We start from the raw sequence: 22,017 nt of genomic DNA on the forward strand, positions 1-22,017 counted from the left end.
GAATACAGAGAAGATCTTAAGCTAGCTAACCAGCTGATGGAACTGATTTATGGAGAAAGATGTTTTGCTAATCTTAATAGCGTGGCTATATGATGACTAAGGTGAGGCAATGATCTACAAGTGTAAATGCTGCGGGAGAGATTTAATGGAGTGATGACAGTTTACAGCAGCTGAGGATCTGCCCCTTGTGTCGTGTGGTTTGAGAGTTATGGCTTAGAGTGATGCCACAGGAAGTTCAGGCAGAGTATGTCGGGAAAGTACAGAAATTGTGAAGGTTAAAAGCATATGTTAACCTATATATGGGTTACTGTCTTGTCCATGGTAGTAACTGTTCAAGACATACCACAGATGTCAGCATGTTGCGCTTTCCTCACATTTGCCCAGACGTGGAGAGGTGAGCGTGTCTAACAAAAGTAGATTAATTTATTTTAAAAAAAAATGGTTTGCATTTAATATTGAGGCACTTAGTGCTGGGAAATGTCACTAGTAAGATCCAAGATGGCTTAGTTCCCCACTCAGCTCATTCCTTGCTCTGGTAATTACTGTCAATCATTAGCTTTCCTTTGGAAAGGGGAGACAAGGGAAGCGTTTGCAAAATGGCTTCATAAACAGTGACTCAACTTTTTGTTTGGCCTGGTTTGGATTTTGTCATTTGGTGAAGAACAGTACAGCACGAACATTGCTGCAGAATCACCTGCAGTAATATCTCCTTTGATTTCCCATTTACTTTATGGTTCTACTGTGTGGCATTAAAATAATTAGTAAGTGGCTCACACAACATTAAAGTAAACAGGAAATTAAAGCAGTGTTATCACACATCATTTTGTCATGGTGCTAATGCTGCTAGTGACTTCTTAACTCAAATGTTCCTTATCAACAAGACAACTAATCTTCCGGTTAGTGATATTCTAAAACTTAAGGGAATGATAGTTTCCCTGAACACTCACATGGCACACTTGGGAAGAAACCCCATGGCTAGCTAACAAACCATTGTATAAATATTTAAAAGGCGGTTGCTTTCCTTCCAAGGCACTGTGGAGTAATTACAAAGTGAATTTGTTACATAATGGACCCAAAAATGCAAATGAGAATCTGCAACCCACAAAACCTTAACACACAGCAGGGAAATACATTGTAGGAGCTGAGGACAAATAGAGGGACAAATATTGGGATACTAGCTAGAAATCCCAGACATGTTGTCTTAAGACAATCTTGATCACAACACTGTTCCACACACAAAGGTGGGTTGCACCAGTATTAACACTTTGAAGAATCCTTTTGGTTAGAAATATAACTATTTTTGTTGGTAAACTGCAGGAAATGGCTTAATGTCCTAAACTAATAGGCTTTGACTCTTCTCCTACCTGGTTATCTATAAAGCACCCTTACTTTCTCATACTTCAAAATAGTAAATAGCATGTGTGTCAAAGCTTAGCAACTTTTGAAAAATTATGTTGCTGAGACGGTCATTAAACTGCAAACAGGTTAGTTGTGCAGTTCAGTGATTTACTTCTGGCGGTTCATTTGCTATAACCACCGTTCTTAAGTTTAATGTTGGATTTAATTTTTGGTAACTGGCTGATCAGGTGCATGAAGAAGTGCTTCAGTGCTGTAAAACCACCTTCATATGTTTTTTGTATGGATGGATGTTTCAGGTGCCTTCTTAAGACTCAGTTGTTCTGTGGTGCCCTCAAGAAATCAGTTAATCAAATAAACAAACTTCCAAATTATTCCCTTTTCTGGGTTTCTGGATGCCTCCGATTATCTGGGTTTTGGTATAACGGGGTCAGCACCTACCTCTCGTGGGCGCCCCCTTTTCTCTGGCCTGCAAACACAGCTCTTTTCACGGGGGAGGGCCGTAGGCACCCACCTCTCGTGGATGGCCCTTTTTCTCTCAATTAGGTATGAGCCTGGTTTTCTTTGTTGGTCTTACATCAGGGCATTGCTTGCCGCTCACAAGCACTCCCCCGGCTGATGTTTCTCTTGGCAGGTCTTCAGCAACTTAGCCCTCCGGCCGAGCCGCATACGCTGTCCTCCCTTCCGGGGTATACAGTCCCAAGTTCTTATTTCGGCCCTGGTATGGGGCCGTAGTTCTTAGGCTTCTTCCCAGAGGCACTGCATTCTTCAGCCACCCAGTCGGTACCCGCAGCGGGTGGTGTTTCAGCAGGCCTCCCTGGGCTCAGTCTTCAACCAGACCAGCGGGGCCCATCTGGGTACCTCGCTGGCCTGGCCAGGTTCTGTGCTCAGTCCCTCTGGGCTTCAGCCCACCCTCATTTACCTTCCACTGATCCTGCTGCCCTTCATGCCAGCCAGGCACCCTGGGCTTCAGCAGCCTTCCCTGGGCTTCAGTCCTGTCTGCAGTGAGCTGTCCACGGTACTGCTGCTGCCCTTTCAGCCAACCAGTCATCCAGTCTTCACTTCTCGAGCCCCACCCAGCAACTGAACTTCTCTACTCTGCTGCTAGTCTTATAAAGGGCCCTTCTCGCCCCCCGATTGGTCATTCCATCAGCCCCTCTGATTGGCTGCTAAACTATCATGCATGCATGTATGTGTAAATATTTCTTACAGCTCATTGGTTTTAATAAGCCACTTAGTGCATCATTTTGGTGTGCACTGAGTAATTCCAAAGTGTTTCACAGCGGGACATGTACAGTGCCATCCAAATATATGCTGCTCATCATCTATTTATTGTCATTAAAGAACCTTAGGCTAGGTAGCTTTTTATATCAGACCTAGACTCCGAATAGCCCTATGAGGCCGCCTTGCAGTGAAGAAAGGTAGAATGAGATAAAAAATTGAGGGAATCTAACGCACATTTTATCAGTGTCTTCTCATATGTTTTAGGCATTGCACATAGGGATCTGAAGCCTGAAAACATATTGTGTGAATCTCCAGAAAAGGTGCTCTTTTATTTTCTTAATACCTTTTTAAAGTTAAAATTTTCATGTCATGGGGACTGACACCTGTGTAATTATTTTGTTAGTTTCTGGGTTCCATAATCTCTTAACTCTTTTTCTTTTCTTTTTTTTCCCTCCCCCCTTCTTCCCATTTTCAGGTGTCACCAGTGAAAATATGTGACTTTGACCTTGGTAGTGGAGTGAAACTGAACAGTGCATGTACTCCAATAACTACTCCTGAATTAACTACTCCAGTATGTAAACCACTATTTCCTGCTCCATTACTTATGCTGTAAAGCAACCACTGAGACCGCTAAAGGAAAGGTTATAAAGGGCTTACTGGAACTACTCTAAATATGGAGAGATCATACTAAACCAATTCCTGGTCTAGGGGCGCAGAGACTGTGGATCGCAGGCTTTCTCTGTTTAAGGGGTAGGGGAGGGAACATCCAGTTATGCGCACAGCTACTAGCCTTTTGCAAACAAGAGATATTTGTTATATTTGCAAGTTGTCGCTTGTCTGAAATTAAATTGTAAACTTTTGGGGGTGAGGAGCCATGTTTGTGTTTGTACGGCAGTTTTCATGATGGATGCCTGATTTTGACTGAAGTCTCTGGGCACTGGCCCCATACAAATAATAAATAGTAAATAGAACAAAAATCAGTGTTCAAAACACTAAAATGTGCCCATTGCAATTCCAGTTATAATGAACTTCAAACAGAGCTTCTCTCCAGTTGGGGGAGGAAATCAAATCACCATAACTTAGCTCTGTTGCTTCTCTTTTAAAAATAATCCTTCTGTAAATAGGAAAGGAATAAAGAAACACGTCACAGTAGAAGATGCACCCTTTGAGCACAGGTCTAGTAGCTAGGACTGTCCATTTCTAATACACTACCTGGGATTTTCCATCTGAGGAGGGAAAGGACAATAGTCACACCCATTACATAAGAACGGCCAAACTGGGTCAGACCAAAGGTCCATCCAGCCCAGGAGCTTGTCTACCGACAGTGGCCAATGCCAGGTGCCCCAGAAGGAGTGAACCTAACAGGTAATGATCAAATGATCTCTCTCCTGCCATCCATCTGAACCCTCTGTCAAACAGAGGCTAGGGACACCATTCCTTACCCAGCCTGCATGAACCTGCTATGAACATTCTATGTCTTTCATTGTTTAACAGATGAAATATAGTTAGCATCTGCAAAGGATATTTCTTGGGCAGCTGCAAAAACAGCTTAGGTGGTTTTCGGTCCATAAAAGGTTTGTTTCCTCAGTCCTGAGGGGATGCAATACAAAAATAAAAGGATGGAAAAAGTGCCCTGGTGGTCCATCTGCTACTGACTGCGAAGGAATTGTTTCAGCTTTTGATTCTGTTTGATTGCACATGTTTCTGCAAGCAGCTTTTTCACATGATTTATCCTTCTCAAATGCCATCACGAATCTTGCTGCGCCATCCAAAAGCCAGCGGTGTAGTTAGCCAATGATAGCAGTAACATACTGTGTGCATTAGTTGGTGCTTGTGTGCAGTCTATGAGACTTTGTGATTCACAGCCAGGAAAACAACTTGAATCATAATTTTGGGGATTCTCTAAAACATCTGACTAAAAGCTAGTGATCCTCTTAAGCCAACTAGCTTTTTTTGCATTGTATATTCTAAAATATTTGTTATATGTGTATTAAACACTCTATCTTGACAGAGATCAGTCTCAGAACTTTTAAAATTTAGTGTATTTGTTTCTCTGGTAGTTCTGACTGTTGCCCAGCAACTGGTATAGTAGCTGATTATTTAGCTATTTGTCTGCCTTTTTGCTGGTCACTTCTAAGTGGTGTGAAATCTGTCATTACTAAAATTCCCCTTCCTCGTTTGTTTTTTGAATAAGGAGGCTTTTGCGTAGCTTTTATTTTTATGGGTATAGATTGGGTTTAAAACGCATTTTCAGTACGTATTTATACAATATTATTCAGTATGTTTCCTAATATTTGGAATTGGTAGCTGAGCCTCGGAGGACTGAGCAATTAAATTATGTGCAGAAGACTGAATTTCAAGCTACATTACTGCTTTTCCGCTGTCTGTGTAGTTGTAACACACATTGCTACATAAACCCAGACAGTTTATTTTTGGCAGTGCAATGAAAGGATAATCTAACAGTGGAGCAGGAGTTAATTTTTACAATTTTTTATAGAAGACAGTCCACTTGTATTGCTAGATTTTTTTTTTGTCATAAAGGCAATTAGTTAGATATTCATTGCATTCTGAAAAACCATAAACATTAAACTTTTTTCAAAAATTTTCAAGTGCTCTGTGCTCCTCTTACCCCTGCACACCTAGGAAAGCTAGAGCTGGATATCTCGCGTAGCATTTTGCATGGTCAGAGAACTTTCTAAACAGTAAGCCTCTCCGCAGCCCCATTTCATTCTTGAGGGATGTAAAAGCTGAATAGTTCTGACTTAACAAAGCTACGTTGCCCCTGTTGGAGCCATGATTAAAATTCAGTACATCTTGACTCCCGGTCCCATCTTTAGACCACTTCTTACAATCACCTGGCATTACTCTTAAGTAGTTCATCAAAGATGACAATCTTATCCACTTTCATGGTCGCCTTTTTGCATGTTGTATTGGTTGCATTGATCGTTCATTACCACTCCCATTGAAAACAAATTTGAATTCTGTTTACTAGTGTGGTTCTGCGGAATACATGGCACCAGAGGTGGTTGAAGTCTTCACAGAGGAGGCCACATTCTACGACAAGCGCTGTGATCTGTGGAGTCTGGGTGTGATTTTGTATATCATGCTCAGTGGCTATCCCCCTTTTGTGGGGAACTGTGGCACAGACTGTGGCTGGGACAGGGGAGAAGTCTGCAGAGTCTGTCAGGTGACTGCATAATCTGAGATGTTTGGGAGAGATTGTATAACCATGTGAACTTTACAGGGCTGGCTGGCGCATGAGATTGGGCTGCAAAGCAAGCCGCTCTGGTTTTTTCCTATAACCCAACTAGTAATACTCTGAGAGAATAAACTTTAATTCATAAGTGGGGAGGGTGAGGTAGAAATGTGAGTTATAGATGCTAATATACTGAGTGTCCCTCTTAAATTTGCAGTCTGAGAGTTGGCAACCCCTCTTCCTCTCATGGGCTAGGAGACTTGTATCTTGGAGTTTGGGCCTCTGGTTATGTTGTCACTAGCTGGGTTTAACATAAACTACCAAAGCCCTCCAGCTAAGAGTGAGAAGTTGGGACCTGCTGTTTCGAAGGGTATAGTGTTTTTTGGGATTGGAACATTGTAAAGGGCAGGAACAAAACCTTTTCTCTTACTTGTAGTTAATATTTAGTGTAAATGAATATTCTTTTGGCAGAATAAACTCTTTGAGAGTATCCAGGAAGGCAAGTATGAGTTTCCGGACAAGGACTGGTCTCATATATCCAGTGATGCCAAAGATCTCATCTCAAAGTTGCTAGTTCGTGATGCCAAAGCAAGACTTGGTGCTGCTCAGGTTCTTCAGCATGTATGGCTGCAAGGGGTAAGTATCCTTTTAAAGCATTGCAGATTGGCTTCTCCTGAGTCAGACAACAAGCCGCCATCTTCTTCAGGCATGGCCACTGCCCATATCTGTATTGGTCTGTGCCTTGTTTAATCAAGTAAATAAAATCCAATGGTTTTATTCCTCCAGCTGCTGTATGCACCATGGATATGTGATATTAATAGGAATCTATCTAGGTGCTAATGTAAGGCACTCTTTTTGCTCCCCAGCATTACTGGCCTGTGCATTTAAATAGCTTTCCCTGTGGCTGCCAGGCACTGGACTGGAGAAATTATTTTGGGGACATACAATCTCTAATACAGTGATTAAGAATCCTGGTAAATTCTAGGTGAGGGCTTTGAGGACCCTTAATATTTTGCATGATCTTGTATGTTAGTTTCCAGTTCAAGAGAGCATGTACATCATATTTGTACTAGATACAAATATAGCTTGTTCTGCTCTTGTAGTCATACTATATTTAGAGCTTCTCAGTTATTAAACTGCCTTAAAGTTGCGCAATTATTGAATTCCCTGTGGGATCTCTTTTAAAGACAAGGGAGTTGAGAAATGTGAGTCCTATTAATGTCTTTGGAAAACAGAAAATCAGTCATTAAATATGAAGTGTTTTGGTTGTAACAATGGGGGGTGGGCAGAGACTAGATTTCAGTTGGAAAATCTTGGGCAGCACAAATGCAAGTACAGTAAGGAAATTTACCTAACTTTGTAATTAAAATTTTATAGCAGGCTCCTGAAAGGGGATTACCCACGCCACAAGTTCTTCAAAGGTAACTGACCTTGTTAAGAATCTGTTGCTTTAGTTGAGAATAACATAACAAGACAGGCATTGGACTGGAACCCTCAGGGCAAGAGGCAACAAGGTAGAACAAAGCTAACATGGACCTGCACAGTAGAAGCAGAACTGAAAGCTGTCCAAACGCCATGGGAAGAATCCCAGAGTGCAGCAGGAGACCACCAAAGATGGAAGGCAGTGGTGAAGGCCCTGTGTTCCCCATGGAATAAAAAGGCATGAGAGCAAGAGACATTTAGTTGAGATAATACTTACTGACTAAAGTCATCTCACCACCTGGGTTATGGGGGAGAGCATTAGGGTAACAACTTGGGAGCACTCCTTTAGGGAAAGCACACTTATTTTGCACATATGGTTGCTATAATTTTTTTGTTGTGCTAATGCTTGGGATTTTTTTAATCTAATCTTGATTAGTTGTGGGAGAGGCAATAAAGGGCATTCCTCTGTGTTGAGATGCTTGGAGGGATTTGAAGGGCGAGATGGTAGGTGTGGGGCACAGGAAGAAAGATGTGTAGGCGCACCTTGTCTAAGGAAGCTGTGTTTCAGTGATGGGTGAATGATTGCTGCACACACAGGGTCTGATCCTTCTCCCATTGAAGTCAGTGGGAATTGTGCCATTAATTCAAGAGGGAGTAAGATCAGGCCTCAGAGACAGAGTTTTGGTGAAAAATGCTGAGCGACGGGCCCTGTGACAGAAGGGTTTTGCAAGTCTGAACACCCAGGTCCTATTCCTAGCTCTGCCACTGGATCACTGCGTGTCTTTGGGTGAGTCACTTAACTTCTTGGGGCTCGTTCCCCTCTGTAACAAGAGCATTGTACTTACCTCACTGAGGTTTATGTACAGTGTCTAGTTATAGAGAGGCTGAGGTCATAATAGCAGCAGGATTCACTTATTTCTGAAGTGCTTTCTAAGTCTGCCTTACTTCTGTGGCCCCCATTATTTTAGTATCAGTATGCTTCACAATCTTCTAATGTATTTCTCCACACAATACCCCTGTCAGAGGGGAAACTCTTATCCACATTTTACAGAAGAGATACGAGGTACAGAGAGACTGTGACTCGCCCAAGGTATCACAAAGTCAGTGAGAGAAAAGGGACTTGAACCCAGGTTTCTGGAGTCCCAGACTTGTGCCCGAACCATGGGCCCAGATCCACATTAGAATGTGAATCACTAGTCGTACTAACAAGTACAAGTATGAAAACAAAACCTGAAAGTGTCTTGCTTGCTAAACAAATATTTCCTTAAGAAGACTTGGCAGGTGCATAGTTGGGTCCTGTGGTTTCTGTGCATACGTTGTATAACCTGATTTTCCTTTTCCTGCAGAAGGAACAGCAGCACGAAAGACCTGACACTTTTTGCGGCAGAGGCCATTGCCCTTAACCGTCAGCTGTCGCAGCACGAGAATGAGCTGGACGAAGAGCAAGAGAACATGGCTCAGGCCGTGTGTTCCATGAAGCTTTCTCCCCCATCCAAATCCCGCTTAGCCAAACGCAGAGCAGTGACCCAAGCCACCAAAAACGGTGACTTCCAACCAGTCGCTCATGCAGCCCTTTGACATGCTGACCCTGTTGTAGGTTCTAATGGGATTGGTCAGTTTTACTTCATGTATTTTAAAGTCTAATAGACATCGAGGTTTAATGACTTAGTAGGAAGCTCATTGATAAAGGGGCTTGTACCTTTAAATGGATACATTTTGTAGGAATGTTTTTGCTTGGCGGATTTGGTTGATTAGGACAATTTAATCGAAATTCTTTTTAAACTAAAGAAAGCAAGGTTGCTGCTTTGTTACCAGAGATGATAAACCACTAAGCTTTCCTTGTTTTCTCTTAAAAGAGCCCACTTTAAAATGTAGACTTGAGGACATTTGGAAAAGTTCTTCTCTTGCTTTGCATGTCAGAGCACAAAGGCTTTCTAACCCCAACTCAACCACCCTTCTGTAGGAAACCATGGTGCTGCTCCTTTCATCAGCTGGAGCTGCTGCTAATGACCTACTCCATACATTTCTTTCAACCCTCCAAAAGGCCGTGAGTGCCCCTTCTCCTTCACACCTACTGACTCAGGAAGTGCAGAGGATTCTTAAGGCTGGACCCTGCAATTTGATGAGCACTCTCCACTCCCATTGGCTTCAGTTGGAGTTAAGCACATCCTGCAAGATGCTGAGGATGCTCAAGCATGTAACTGGCTCAGGGCCTTGGAAATGAACCAAATGCCGGGAAGTAGATTTTCATCTTTTGAGGAGGAGGTTTAGGCAAGCGTGTGGACCCAGAACACTGTTTTATTTCTATACCAGACACCTCTTTATATTCTCATAAGTAGAATGTACTCAGACTTACCTCTGTTTTAATACATTAAATTCCACCTTTTCTTGCCAGTTACATTCTTAAATCTGAATCTGATACAGTAGTCTTTGCAGAGAAACTTTAAACAAATGTATGTTACACTAAGGATAATGATGTAGGGAATCTTTACCTCATGAGGAGCATATCCCTAATTACTTTTTCCCTGTGTTATCCTGACTGTATTTCTTGATGTAGGAGGGTGAATGCACAGGTTCCAATCAAGTATTATTTTGGTGAGAAATCTGAGCTTTTCCAGCCAGTGGGAAGATACAGTGTGTGAGGGGGGAGGGGGCATGGTCAGGCACTTGCAGCAGTCAAACCAGGTGGGTGAGGTTTAGATCAGAATGGTTTTGTTACTGCATTGTTACATGATGCAGACTGAGCCAAGGTAGTTCAAGAACTGCTATGGAAGTGCGCTGGCCCAGATTTTCAAAAGTCACTAACAATTCCAAGTATTCAGCTTGAGGTACCTTAACCACACTTAGTTTTCAGAAAGCGCTCAGCACCCACACTGCGAACGTTGGCCCCTTTAAGTTGTCTCAGGCTGGGCACCCAAAAGTGCTAGTCATTTTTGAAAATTTACACTAGTGTGTCGTGGCAGGTGAAAAATATGCCTTCAAATTTCGAGATTAATCATCCCAGACAGCTAGAGAATGAACACAGGAAACCAATCCAGCAAACCAGTGGAAATGGAGAAATCTGAACTATAGCAGATTTCATCACCCAGTCTGTCAGAGTGTTTCACATTTGCCTTTTGAGAAGTAAGTGTGTGTGTATTTTTATATATAAATATTTTTATACAACATGCTGTATTGGTGACTAATAAGAAAATGTTATACTTTATTTAAACTATTTTATATATTGTCAGTGGTAAAGATTATGAATTGTGCTTAGCCTTGTTTTTTAAAATATGTTAAGTTATAGATTTAATACATTCCATCATTTACTATGTATTTCTGGTCTGATTTTGGAGACTGAAAACTCAGGAAACTATTTGCTTACCCCTCTCTGTGACACTCTTGTTAACTTGTGTACTGAAAATTAAACTTAATTTACCTTCTATATTGTCTTATTTCTTTATCCATCTCTGGTGTTGTAATAATCTCTTTATGGTAAAACTAATCTCTAGATTTTTAAGGCCAGTCTGACCTCCTGAGTAACTCAGGTCATAAATTTCACCTAGTGATCTCCTGTGTCAAGCCCAATACCTCTGCAGATGCTACTATCCAGTGGAGGTAGAAGGAGCCGCATTGTCAAGATGAGGGAAGGCCAGTTGAGCAGAGGCCATGGCATCTCCATGGATCTTGGAAGATCTGCTGGCTTACTGGCCCATTCTCCCTGCTCATTCTGTAGGGAACAGTAGGAAATGAAGCATACTATGCACATATTTACACACAAACATACAATGAGGAATTGCCTGTTTGAAAATCAGAGCTGCTGCTGCCCGTAGGTCCTGCTGGGAGGGCTGGAGGAGAGATGTTTCAGCATCTCTTAGGGTAGCATCTGGCTCTTGTAAATGTAGGTCATACTGTTTTGATTTTAAAATGTGGTCACATTGTTTGATGTAAAGGCGTGCACCCTTACAATCGATGCAGACCATTATGGCTATTTGTACACCGTAAATGGGTACAGACTACTGTGCATATAGAAGAGAATTTTAGCCTTCGGATACATAGAATCCAGAAGACATTTCTCAACCATCCCTTTAAATTTGAGACCATGCCCTTAAATGCAGGTGAACAATATATATTTGGTGTCAAAGCAAAGTTTATGAAAAGATTCTGAACATCACCTGATGTCCTGTAGTCTCAAGTTCTAGTTGGCACATATTAAGATTTGGAGATGACGAATTTTAAGAGGAGGGATACAGCCGTCTGAGCTAACTTTAGCTGGTTCTTTTTTTTTAGGTGTTCAGCGGAAAAAACATTACCTTGTGAAACTGGTTGTAGATTCCCCCCATACAAAGTTAGAAGCTAAGTGAACCTCCTGAACTTGACCAACCTTTAAGGAACCTTCTTTACTCCATTAAGAACTTTTAAAGTTTTGAATGTTGTCCCAAAATCTTCATCTTGAATGTGGTGTTAAAAATGAATGAACAAACCTAGTTCAGATCCTACAGGGATAGATGATCACAAATTTGCCGTCTTATCTTTAAATGCACAGCAGTTCACTAGGCAGAGTACAGCTTGCAACGCTGAGGGGTGTAGTGTCTTAAAAAAACTGGAGGAAGCAGATGAAAGATACTGTAGTGTTCAGTAAATCTTCTCAAGGAGCTCTGAACATGGCCAGAATTCAAAGCCAGACAGTCAGCATCTCTGATTCATCAACCTTGTTGAGTCCCTCCTTGGTGATCACCTTCATTTTAAAGTCAGCCCTCTGGTCATATCCTGTTCCAGGTACTTTATTAAAATGTGTGTCAGATGCATCTGTTTTTTGCATCCAGCAGGAAATACAGCAAAAGGGAGAGGGAGGTTCACTTTTTTTGTCTTCATAAATAAGAGGAGTTATGCTCCAAGTACTACAATATCCATAAAGGGGGTAATAGTGCTTTTTAGCTCTGTTACCACTAAATGCTTTTACCCCTCTTACCTCCTGTGTCTTCATATTAGAATTAATGATTTCAAATATGTTAGGTCCTAGTGTTTTCTAAGGAGTTTGGTATATTTGGTATGTCTTTGCCATTTTTTCCTATACAAGTGGAAAATTCACCCCTTTGCCAGCAGCTTAAATTCTTCAGTTTTCTTGCTTCCTGAAGATGGATAATGAAACACAAGATTAGGTACTGGCTGAGCTGCATCCTTGGAGTATCAATGGTTTTGCCCTTGTCTTCACAAGCCGTGCCTTTAAGGTGGCCTACTGGAAAGTGTCTCGATTTCTTTGCTGAATCACATCCGAGCCAGTGGGACAATATAAAAGAGGCTGAATCACCACTGAATCACTCAGGTTAGCAATTGAGAGAACTCCCTTGACCTGTTGCAACACATCAAGGTGCCATCTAAAGAGGATTCGTATTTCTACAGATTGGTAAGAGTGACAGGCCCCACTCACCTTCAGGACCTGATGAATCATCCCCATGACTTTTATCTGAGCCAGTGAGCAGCATAACCATTTTTCTTGTAACACAGTTGTCCCTTCTTTCAAGGAATGTTTTACTTTAGTCGCACATTCTGCACACATCTTTGTGTCCCTTCACCTCACGTGATTATGAAGGTGAGATTACAGAAAGTCATTTCTCTACAAGGAGGAATCGGATATCATTTAAACTTTCCTGCATTAACTTGGTCCCTCAATTTGGCTTTCTGTCGTATGTTGTTTCCCACATGTGGGCCTTGGCAGGTGAAATCTGACCGGATAAGCAGTGAGGTTGTTGGCAAGCATCAAAGATCTAACTAGAACCTAAGATCAGCCACACCAGGTCAGGTTCATGGTCCATCAATCCCAGGATCCTGTCTTCTGACAGTGGCCAAAGCTAGGTGCTTCAGAGGGAATGAAGAGAACAGGCAATCCTCAAGTGATACCATCCACTCCTGGTTTCAGGCAAACAGAGGCTAGGGACACTCACTAACCTGTTTCCTTTAGTAAACTGGTATTTAGTCATAAGCAAGGCATCCCGATAGCATTTAATTAACCCCTTACTGATGTTAAAAGAACAGTAATCAACCCGCGTTAATCTCAAAGTACCGAATTACATTCTTTTAAATCTTGCAGAACAGAACATTTTGCAAGTCTGTACGCATGATATATCTTCAAGTGACCTTAATACAAATATTCATGCTCAATCTTGGCAAAGCTTTTTAGAAGGGTTTACTTTCCATATTGTGCGTTGCACAAAAGGGTGCTAATGTTCCTAGGTGTATGTTTTTCCCTCTTACTCCTATGTCAGAAATGGAAAGACACATGTTTATTTTTTCAGGAGCTGTGGGTGGGCTGGTTTTCAACGTAAGAGCAGCTTGGTTAATTTCCAAGGCTGATAATTTTCTTTGGACGGTTCCAGTGGCAGAAACAGGCTTCAAGTTTGACTTCCATGGAAACACACTGCCATGGCAACCAAAAGACCTGACAATGCTGAGGCAATGTATAATTGTACCAAGACATACTCATGGCTCCTGTTTCCCTTGCCGCTTGATTTCATTCGCCACAAAATAGGTTTGTTGACTTGCTTAAACTACAGTGATGGGTACAGTAGAGAAGTGCACTTTCCTTGGAAGAAATAGTTTTGAAAGCAGCAGTATTCTGTTTTGGTTTTGTGAAAAACTATTGCAAGTTTAGAGGGGAGATGTTCTCAGTAAGCACATCTCTCTTCTGACAATAGGAGGAGACTACTTCATAAAGTGAACTCTTCATCTATACAATTTGCCAGTGGGCTTAATGGGAGTAGTAATGATGGGCTGCTTTATTAATCAGATTTTGTGCAAATTGCTGTAAATTGGTGGTAATGAACTCTGAGAGTAAGAGCCGGTTTGTCATCTAAGGGCTTGTGTACACTGGCGGTGGTGGGGAGAGTATGCACAGCTGCAGGCTGCGTCCACAATGCAGTGTATAGCTATGTGCAGCAGTGAAAGGCTCTGGCAGTGGGACGCGACCTTGCTAAAAATAGCAATGTACTCAGGGGAGTCACTGCTTGGATATGTAGAGTATGTACCCTAAGGTTCTGGCATGTTTTTACTCTATTCAGCGCCTCACCGTTTACACTGCTCTTCATACCGTGCTGGAGATATGTGCACTGTATGTATTTCACTCACCACTTGTAAGTGTAGACACAGCAGAGAAGCACAGAATACCAGCACTATGACTGGTCCCTTCTGGTTTATGTATCTGAATTTTATACTACTGACCATCACCGTAATATCTGAACAACTTCCACATAAGATCAATAGCAGTTTGGACTGGAAAACAAATTCTATTTAGCAAAAAAAACCATTCAAGACCTCAAAATTTTTGCTCCCTCCTGATATTTAGTCATAAGCAAGGCATCCCCACAGACAGCATTTAATTAAATTCTAGGGGGAGGGATAGCTCAGTGGTTTGAGCATTGGCCTGCTAAACCCAGGGTTGGGAGTATCAATCCTTGAGGGGGCCACTTAGGGATCTGGGGCAAAATCAGTACTTGGTCCTGCTAGTGAAGGCAGGGGTCTGGACTCCAATAACCTTTCAGGGTCCCTTCCAGTTCTAGGAGATAGGTATATCTCCATATATTTATTTATATGGAATGAAAACAAGACCTTGGAAATTTGTCATGAAAACACACCTGAGCATAACCTGGTGGTTGGAGTACTCGGTTGGGATGTGGGAGACCTAATGTCCAACTCTGTTCTGAATCTGGATTTGGGTCTTCCACAGCCCAGGTGAGTGCCTTCACCACCAGGCTTTTGGCTGTTCTGGTGAGTGGCTGTCTGTCCCTCTCATTTTTTACCTAAAATTTTGAGCTTGCAAAATGTTTTGATAGGGAAGTCTTTCATCAAAAATTTATCAACCAGTTCAAATAGCAAAAGCAAAGTCCATGGTGAAGTCTCAGACTCCCAGCTACAGGCTGCTTGGTGGGGAAAAGGTTTGTCTCCTATTCCCCTTTGTCAACTCACGTTTCCGTTATTTATTTGTATTGCGATAGCCCTTGAAGCCAGGTCTGTCCTCTACTATATTATCTTCTGCAGATTAAACAAGCCCAGTTCCCTCAGCCTCTCCTCGTAAGTCATGTGCCCCAGCCCCCTGCTCATCTTCATTGCTCTCTGTTGGACTCTCCAATTTGTCGACATCCTTTCTGTAGTGGGGGGCCCAAAACTGGACACAATACCCCAGATGTGACCTCACCAATGCCGAATAGAGGGGAATAATCACTTCCCTCAGTCTGCTGGCAATGCTCCTACTAATGCAGCCCAATATGCCGTTAGCCTTCTTGGCAACAAGGGCACACTGCTGACTCATATCCAGCTTCTCATCCACTGTAATCCCCCGGTCCTTTTCTGCAGAACTGCTGCTTAGCCAGTCGGTCCCCAGCCTGTAGCAGTACATGGGATTCTTCCATCATAAGTGCAGGACTCTGCACTTGGCCTTGTTGAACCTCATCAGATTTCTTTTGGCCCAATCCTCCAATTTGTCTAGGTCACTCTGGACCCTATCCCTACCCTCCAGCATATCTACATCTCCCCGCCGCTTAGTGTCATCCGTGAACTTGCTGAGGGTGCAATTCATCCCATCATCCAGATTATTGTCAGCAGGTAGCTGTGAAACCCACTGGTAAAGTGTCTCCATCCCCCTCTAGTGCTAGAGCCACATATAAAATAAAAGCTTTCTACTGCTACCAGTTAGCTAGCTAGCACAAGTGGCTGAGGACTGTGTGTGGCACCAGAGATCTCAGCCTTGCTGATGACCCATGTCGCGGGGGAGGGTAAGCATGGTTCTAGAGGTTGACTTTTTTCCCCATGACTGACTGACTGGTGAAGGGCAGCTCTGCTCTGACCATACAAAATACCATAGAAAATCTAAGCACTCTGAAAAATAAAGCTTAGGTGTCTCAAACTAGATGCCTTAAATGAGTGGACACTTTTGACCCTTTGGGCTTTAATCTCTGTACCTCGGTTCCCCGTTTGCAAAAGGAGGCTAAAGATATCGCCTCACCTCCCGTGGGTGTTGTGAACATAAATTCATTAGTGTTTTTAAGGTACTGAGAGACTACAATAAGGCATCATCGAAAAACTTCTAAGGAAATTAATAATTCTGTATTGAGTGCAGGTTGATGGGCCATGGCTAATACAGGAGCCGCACATTGAATAATGAGGCCAAAAAGAAATACCAAATAGATTAAAAGAAACTTAAACAGCTGCTCACTCAGTAAGTACTTTCCTTCCTGTGCACTCTGAAGCCCTTGGTAATGAAAAATGCTATATAAATGTAAGATGGAATAATTAATGTCCCCTTTATGATTCAGTCAGGGCTCTCAAGGAGTTCCCTCTGGTACACGTGCCTGGCCTCAAGTCTTAGTAAGCAAAAAGGCTTTTCATTCCCCCCTTTTTTTAAATAAAAGCAGACTGAGCAGTGATGCTCAAGGTCTCAGGGTTCAGACTTCTAGCCAAACATGCAAGGGATTCTGGGATTTGTAGCTGTAGTGGGCGGTAACAGGAGCAGAAAGTACCAGGGACTGCTGCCCTTTGTGTGTATCAGATCATCTACTATCCCGTGGAAGAATCCCACTGGATTAGGGCCAGAGTTGGATCAGAAAAGCCCCCCCTCACCCTCCCAGAAGTAGCGGAAGGGGAGCAGCCAGCATTCATCTGAACAGTCGGAGGGGGTTGAGGCGTATGGAAGCCCCATCCCGGAAGAGCCCAATGGTGAGTGAGGGTGGGGAGGGAGGGCAGGGGGAGTGATGTATCTTCCACTGCCGAAACTCAGAAGCAGATAACTGATGTTTTCCAGGGCGACAGATGTGGCACCCTGGGTCCAAAGACTCCCCGAATTCAGTTGTTTGGAGCTGAAGTTCCCCTCTCAGGCCCATCTCTCCTCTGAAATAACAGATCTATAAAGAGCACGAGGAGTCTTGCAACATTATTTATTTGTATTAGAACATAAGAGAGACCGTACTGGGTCAAACCAAAGATCCTGCTAGCCCAGTATCCTGTCTACCGACAGTGGCCAATGCCAGGTGCCCCAGGGGAAGTGAACCTAACAGGTAATGATCAAGTGATCTCTCTCCTGCCATCCATCACCACCCTCTGACAAACAGAGGCTAGGGACACCATTCTTACCATAGTCCCAGTCATGGCTCAGGACTTCATTGCTCTAGGAGCTGTACGAACACAGAACAAAGAGATGGCGCATGCCCCAACCAGCTTACAATATAAGTCAACACACAGATGGATACAGACGGACAGTTGGGGGAATACAAGGAAACAATGTGACACTAATGATCAGTGTGATTGGCAGTCATATCGGAGCAGCAGCAGCAGCCGAAGAGGGGTCCATTTTTTGGTAGATATCACAGCAAAGGAAAGTTTCAAGAATAAAATATCACCATTTAATGCAAAGCTGTCTAAAAAATCTTTCACCCATGTACTTTAAAAGGACAATGCTGCATTGGAGGAACCATGCAGTAGCTACACAAACTTCTAATTGGATTTTGTTAAAGAAGAGAAAGAAATGATGCACCAATTGATTATCTAATCAATCAGACCTAAGTTCTTGAGGGGTAGAGACTGTCTTTTTGTTCTGTGTTTGCCCAGCATTTAGCACAATGGATCCCCTATCCATGGCTCAGGTTCCCAGCTGCTACAGCAATACACGTTAAATACTAATCACAATTTAGCAAATAGAATCTTTGAGGTGGAAGGAAAATTTGTATTTTTTTCCTTTCTCCGCCCAAATTTCAAAATTTTGTTGAAACTTTGAAACTCCAAACATTTTAACTAGAGCTACAAATGGTCTGAACAAAGGGGACATTTTCTGCCAAAATTTTCCCATTTGTTTTTTGAAAATCTGTAATAAGATTTTTTTTAAATTTCAATCAGTCGCCCCTACTAATGTGGGACAGTTACTTCAGAGTCTACTAATGGTTCAGACGAGAATACAGAGTAAGCTGCATTCTGTCAAAGGTTCTGATTCTCCCCGCAATTGGAGGCTGAGGAAATCCTTGCCAAAAGCAATGAAAAGTGAAAGAGTAGCTTATGTTTATAATCCTTGTCGGGAAAACTCAGGCAAATTCCCATGGTTATGTGTCTCAGAATTTCAGGGCTGGCAGGTTATTATGCCAATGAACAATTTAATTATTCATATAATGACAGCATGCAACTTGGGAAGAGATAAGCAGCATAGCAAAGGAACAACTCCCAAGGAGAGGACATGAATGTGAGAAAGGAAGAAGGATTCCGGGGTCATCTGAAAGCTCCATACAACCAAGTATCAAGGTAGGGCACTCTCTATTGTTAATTGTTCATGTTTTTCCTCTTGCAGTTTCTTTGGCAGTTGGTTTATAGCTTACTGACTTTTTTTTTCCTTTTGGATCTCTCTATATATTTTCTCTCATTATTTTTTAAGGCTCATTTCTGCTTCTAGATGAATGATTTGCACAATGATTTGTGCTTTTACATTTCCTGGCCATTGGATGAGATGACTATAAGCTACCCATGTTTCCATCACACTGTGTACCATCCACTTGATAACCTTTATAGCATGAAATCTCCGTTGCATATAAATAAGGCAAAACTTTCCTCACCATCTATACCCCATGGAATTCTTAGCAGGAGCACCCTATTATGTCCTGGTTAGTTAATCTTTGTCAGACTATATTGTCTACAAAGGAGGAGGAGAGTCTAGTGGTTAGGGTGTTAGCATGGGACTTGGAAAACCAGGGTTCAATCCCCTGCTCTGCCAAACCCTTCCTGTGTGACCTTCAGCAAGTCACTTAGTCTCTCCGTCCCTCTGCTGCCCATCTGTAAAATAGGGTAACAGCGCTGCCCATCTTTACAGGAGGGTTGTGAGAATTAAAGATTGTCAGGTGCTCAGAGATGATAGGAATGGAGACCACATAAGTACCTCAAATGGAGAACGGATACCAGGGAGTTGTATGAAAGCACAGGGCCTTTCCATGCAAATACCTGTTATCCATGCGTACTGGATGTTGGCTTTCCAATGACAGGCATCCACCTCTGCATCTTAGCGGCATTCTCTCCCATGAGTCTGTGTTATAGGCTCAGAGATTTCGTCTTGTGCAGCAGAGCCTATCACCAGAGCCCGGATCAGCACATCTTGGAGATAAGGGCATTGGCTCCGCCTTCAACCTTGTGTAATTGGACACTTCTGTGCACAGCTGGCATAAAATGTCCCCATTGGTGCAGAATTCACATTCTTTCCGGTAGTGTCCTGCAGCCACTTGGCACAACTACAGGGTCCTGATCTAGTGAAGTCCTTAGGGCGTCTTTTAAGTTCAGAGCTTTTCTAGCTTGGGACCTATGTGAGTACACAACACAGGAGACACTCAGAGCCAGGGAGCAGCTCTCTCAGGCCTGCTTCTCACTGAGTGTAGCCAGTGTGGGAGCAGCCTCATTTTCATTTCTCTTTAAGGTCCACCCCCTGGCATAAAAGTCCCAGCAGTCTGTCAATATATTGCTTCAGTCATACATTTTTTGCATCCTCTTTTAAACATTGCTTACATTTTAAGTCTTATTCTAAATTACCCAAAGGATCTGCCGGTTAATGCGTTTAAACCAATGAAAATGCAAAGAACTTCACTGTAGCCTTGGCTTGGTTACAAGAATTAAGAATGATTTGGCCTCCCAGCGTTTTCTTCACATTAATGTCAGCTCTAAAGACTGCAGTGCTACCAGGACTGAATTATTAACAGCAGGCTCTGTCTGTTCACACACAGCCACTTAGCCTTGTATGTATTTATTTTGTGAATTTAACTCCATGGTGTATCTTCAAGGGATGATGCCAGTCTTTTCTAGTGGCATCAAAGTCAATGACTCCCCACCACCACCTACTTCAGGAAGGTTTTCTTTTCTTTCACTTTTCCTGCCAATGAATTATTGATTCCATCCACTGTAGTTCAAATACTTGAGATCTGTGTTTTCTAATGAGGGAAGCTATGGCCAACTTTCAGCTTTCCAGTCATTTGATTGCAAACCAGCCTGGAATAACGCTGGAGGTACTAAACAAAACGTTGTTTTCTTAACTTAAGTGGGCAAGAAGAAAGTAAATGGAGCGAAAAACCTGACCTAATGTTCAGGAGTGAAATGTGTGTGAAAAGAGGTGCTTGCAACAGATGCATCTTGACAGCTTTGCTCAAGAGCGTTCTCTGTTGCAAACGTCGTAATGTTTGAAAGGAAGAATGCCGGCTCTCCAAAGACAGACGCCACACTAGTTTAGAGCACAGGAATATAAAACTGGATATTTCTATTTCCAGCTCTCTCTAGCTATGTGAGTATAAAAAGGAGATTGTCTCCAGAGGGAGGGGTTTGTTTAATTAACTTTTGTTTTCTTCGGATTGAATGCACCCATGTAAGACAATTTTTTGGTTATTATTTCACCACTTCTTGCAAATTGGATAATCTCCTTTGATTACGTGGATTAAGGCTATTTTAGGATGAGTTAGTCCAGAGAAAGGTTCATGTGGATGCATCTGTATTTTGGATCAACTTTTCCACCTCTGGCAGTTCTCCCAATGTTATCCCACGTTGCATTTCTTCACACCTGGATTGACCTGTCTGTTTACCTCCACTGCTCTAGGGTCATGTTGCCCAGATTTCACCTCCTCATTTTAAGGCTGGCAAGCAACCAGGTGCACCCCATTTCTGGAGACTGTGTTACGGCAGCCATGCCTCATGCGTTTACATGGACCTGTGCAGTAATTATGGATTTCCATGAGATCTGGGGACAAGGGACAGTCTAGTCCTGTCTTACTGTCAGCCACCGGAATGCCTCATTCTCCATTGACTTGCATGTTGAGTAGTTATTTACACCTGTGCAAAGTAGTTGGGGAAAACCCCAGCTGAATGGGAGTGGTGATGTTAGACTCACTTCACGCTGGACTACACTGGGGACAAGACGACGGAGAAGCAGGGCCGCTGAGTTTCAGGGTCAGAGTCTTCCAGGTGCTGAATACTCTCAAACCCCACTAAATCAAGGAGTTGTGTTTATTTGTTAGTATTGTCATTTTGTACACCCACAACACTTTGTGTGTTGGAGGAACAGAAAGACACATTGAGGTTTGCAGCAAACCCACCTTCCTTTTGCTTCCAAGCACAGACCCCGCTTCCCCTCCTCCCCCAAGTGCCTGTTAAAACTTCTGTACAGTGAAATTCAACAGGATTTCTAGGGCATGAGCATTTGAAAGTGAATCCCTCTAGAAGCTGGCTCTAAACCAAATTAATACCTAGCTCTTACTTCGCTGCAGATCTCAGACCATGTTACAAAGGAGCTCAGCATCATTATCCCCATTTTACAGCTGGGGAAACTGAGGCACAGGGCAGTGAGAATAACGCAAACAAAAAGAAACAAACCGTGAAAACATGAATTTAATTTTCACAGCTTCTTTAAGATGCAACACTCTCTAAGGTGTGGCTTGCAATATAACAAAACGCATTTGTCTGTTAAAATATTGAGGATGCATCCTCGGCTTCTGTAAATCCGCAGGGCTCCATTGAAGGCAATTAAATGATGCTAATTTTATGCCAGCTTAAAATCTAGCTCATGATGTTTGACTTGAGAGTGGCCCATTAAAGATAATTATTTATATTGATTTACAAATTGTTCCCTCAGATTTTGCTTTTAAAAACGTGTTGTTATTGGTAGTTCAATAGCATCTAGGAGCCTCAGTCATGGACCAGGACCCCCTGGCGCTAGGCACTGTACAAAGACAGATCAAAAAGCCAGGTCCTGCTACAAAGAGCTTATACGCCACTTTCCTGGTTTTGTGTGGCCTGGATTTACTAATGGAAGCGAATTCATCGAGATGCAGAAAACTCAGCTG

The 22,017-nt window shown here is 42.6% G+C and overlaps 1 protein-coding gene across 3 annotated transcripts in view; it reads left to right on the forward strand.

Moving 5' to 3' along the window:
- Window positions 1-10,622, forward strand: part of MKNK1 (MAPK interacting serine/threonine kinase 1) — a 34,862-nt gene extending 24,240 nt beyond the window's left edge. For 2 of the 3 annotated variants that reach the window (XM_039485145.1, XM_039485146.1), the window contains 6 exons: window positions 2,845-2,900; window positions 3,056-3,151; window positions 5,573-5,767; window positions 6,248-6,412; window positions 7,154-7,197; window positions 8,545-10,622. In XM_039485145.1, coding sequence (XP_039341079.1) covers window positions 2,845-2,900; window positions 3,056-3,151; window positions 5,573-5,767; window positions 6,248-6,412; window positions 7,154-7,197; window positions 8,545-8,776 — 788 coding nt within the window. In that variant the 3' untranslated portion in view covers window positions 8,777-10,622. The remainder of the gene's footprint in view (window positions 1-2,844; window positions 2,901-3,055; window positions 3,152-5,572; window positions 5,768-6,247; window positions 6,413-7,153; window positions 7,198-8,544) is intronic. The other variant, XM_039485147.1, reaches the window with a different exon arrangement.
- Window positions 10,623-22,017: the final 11,395 nt, after the last annotated feature.

This window comes from Mauremys reevesii, linkage group 8 (genome assembly GCF_016161935.1).
Source record: "Mauremys reevesii isolate NIE-2019 linkage group 8, ASM1616193v1, whole genome shotgun sequence".
Lineage (NCBI taxonomy): Eukaryota > Metazoa > Chordata > Testudines > Geoemydidae > Mauremys > Mauremys reevesii.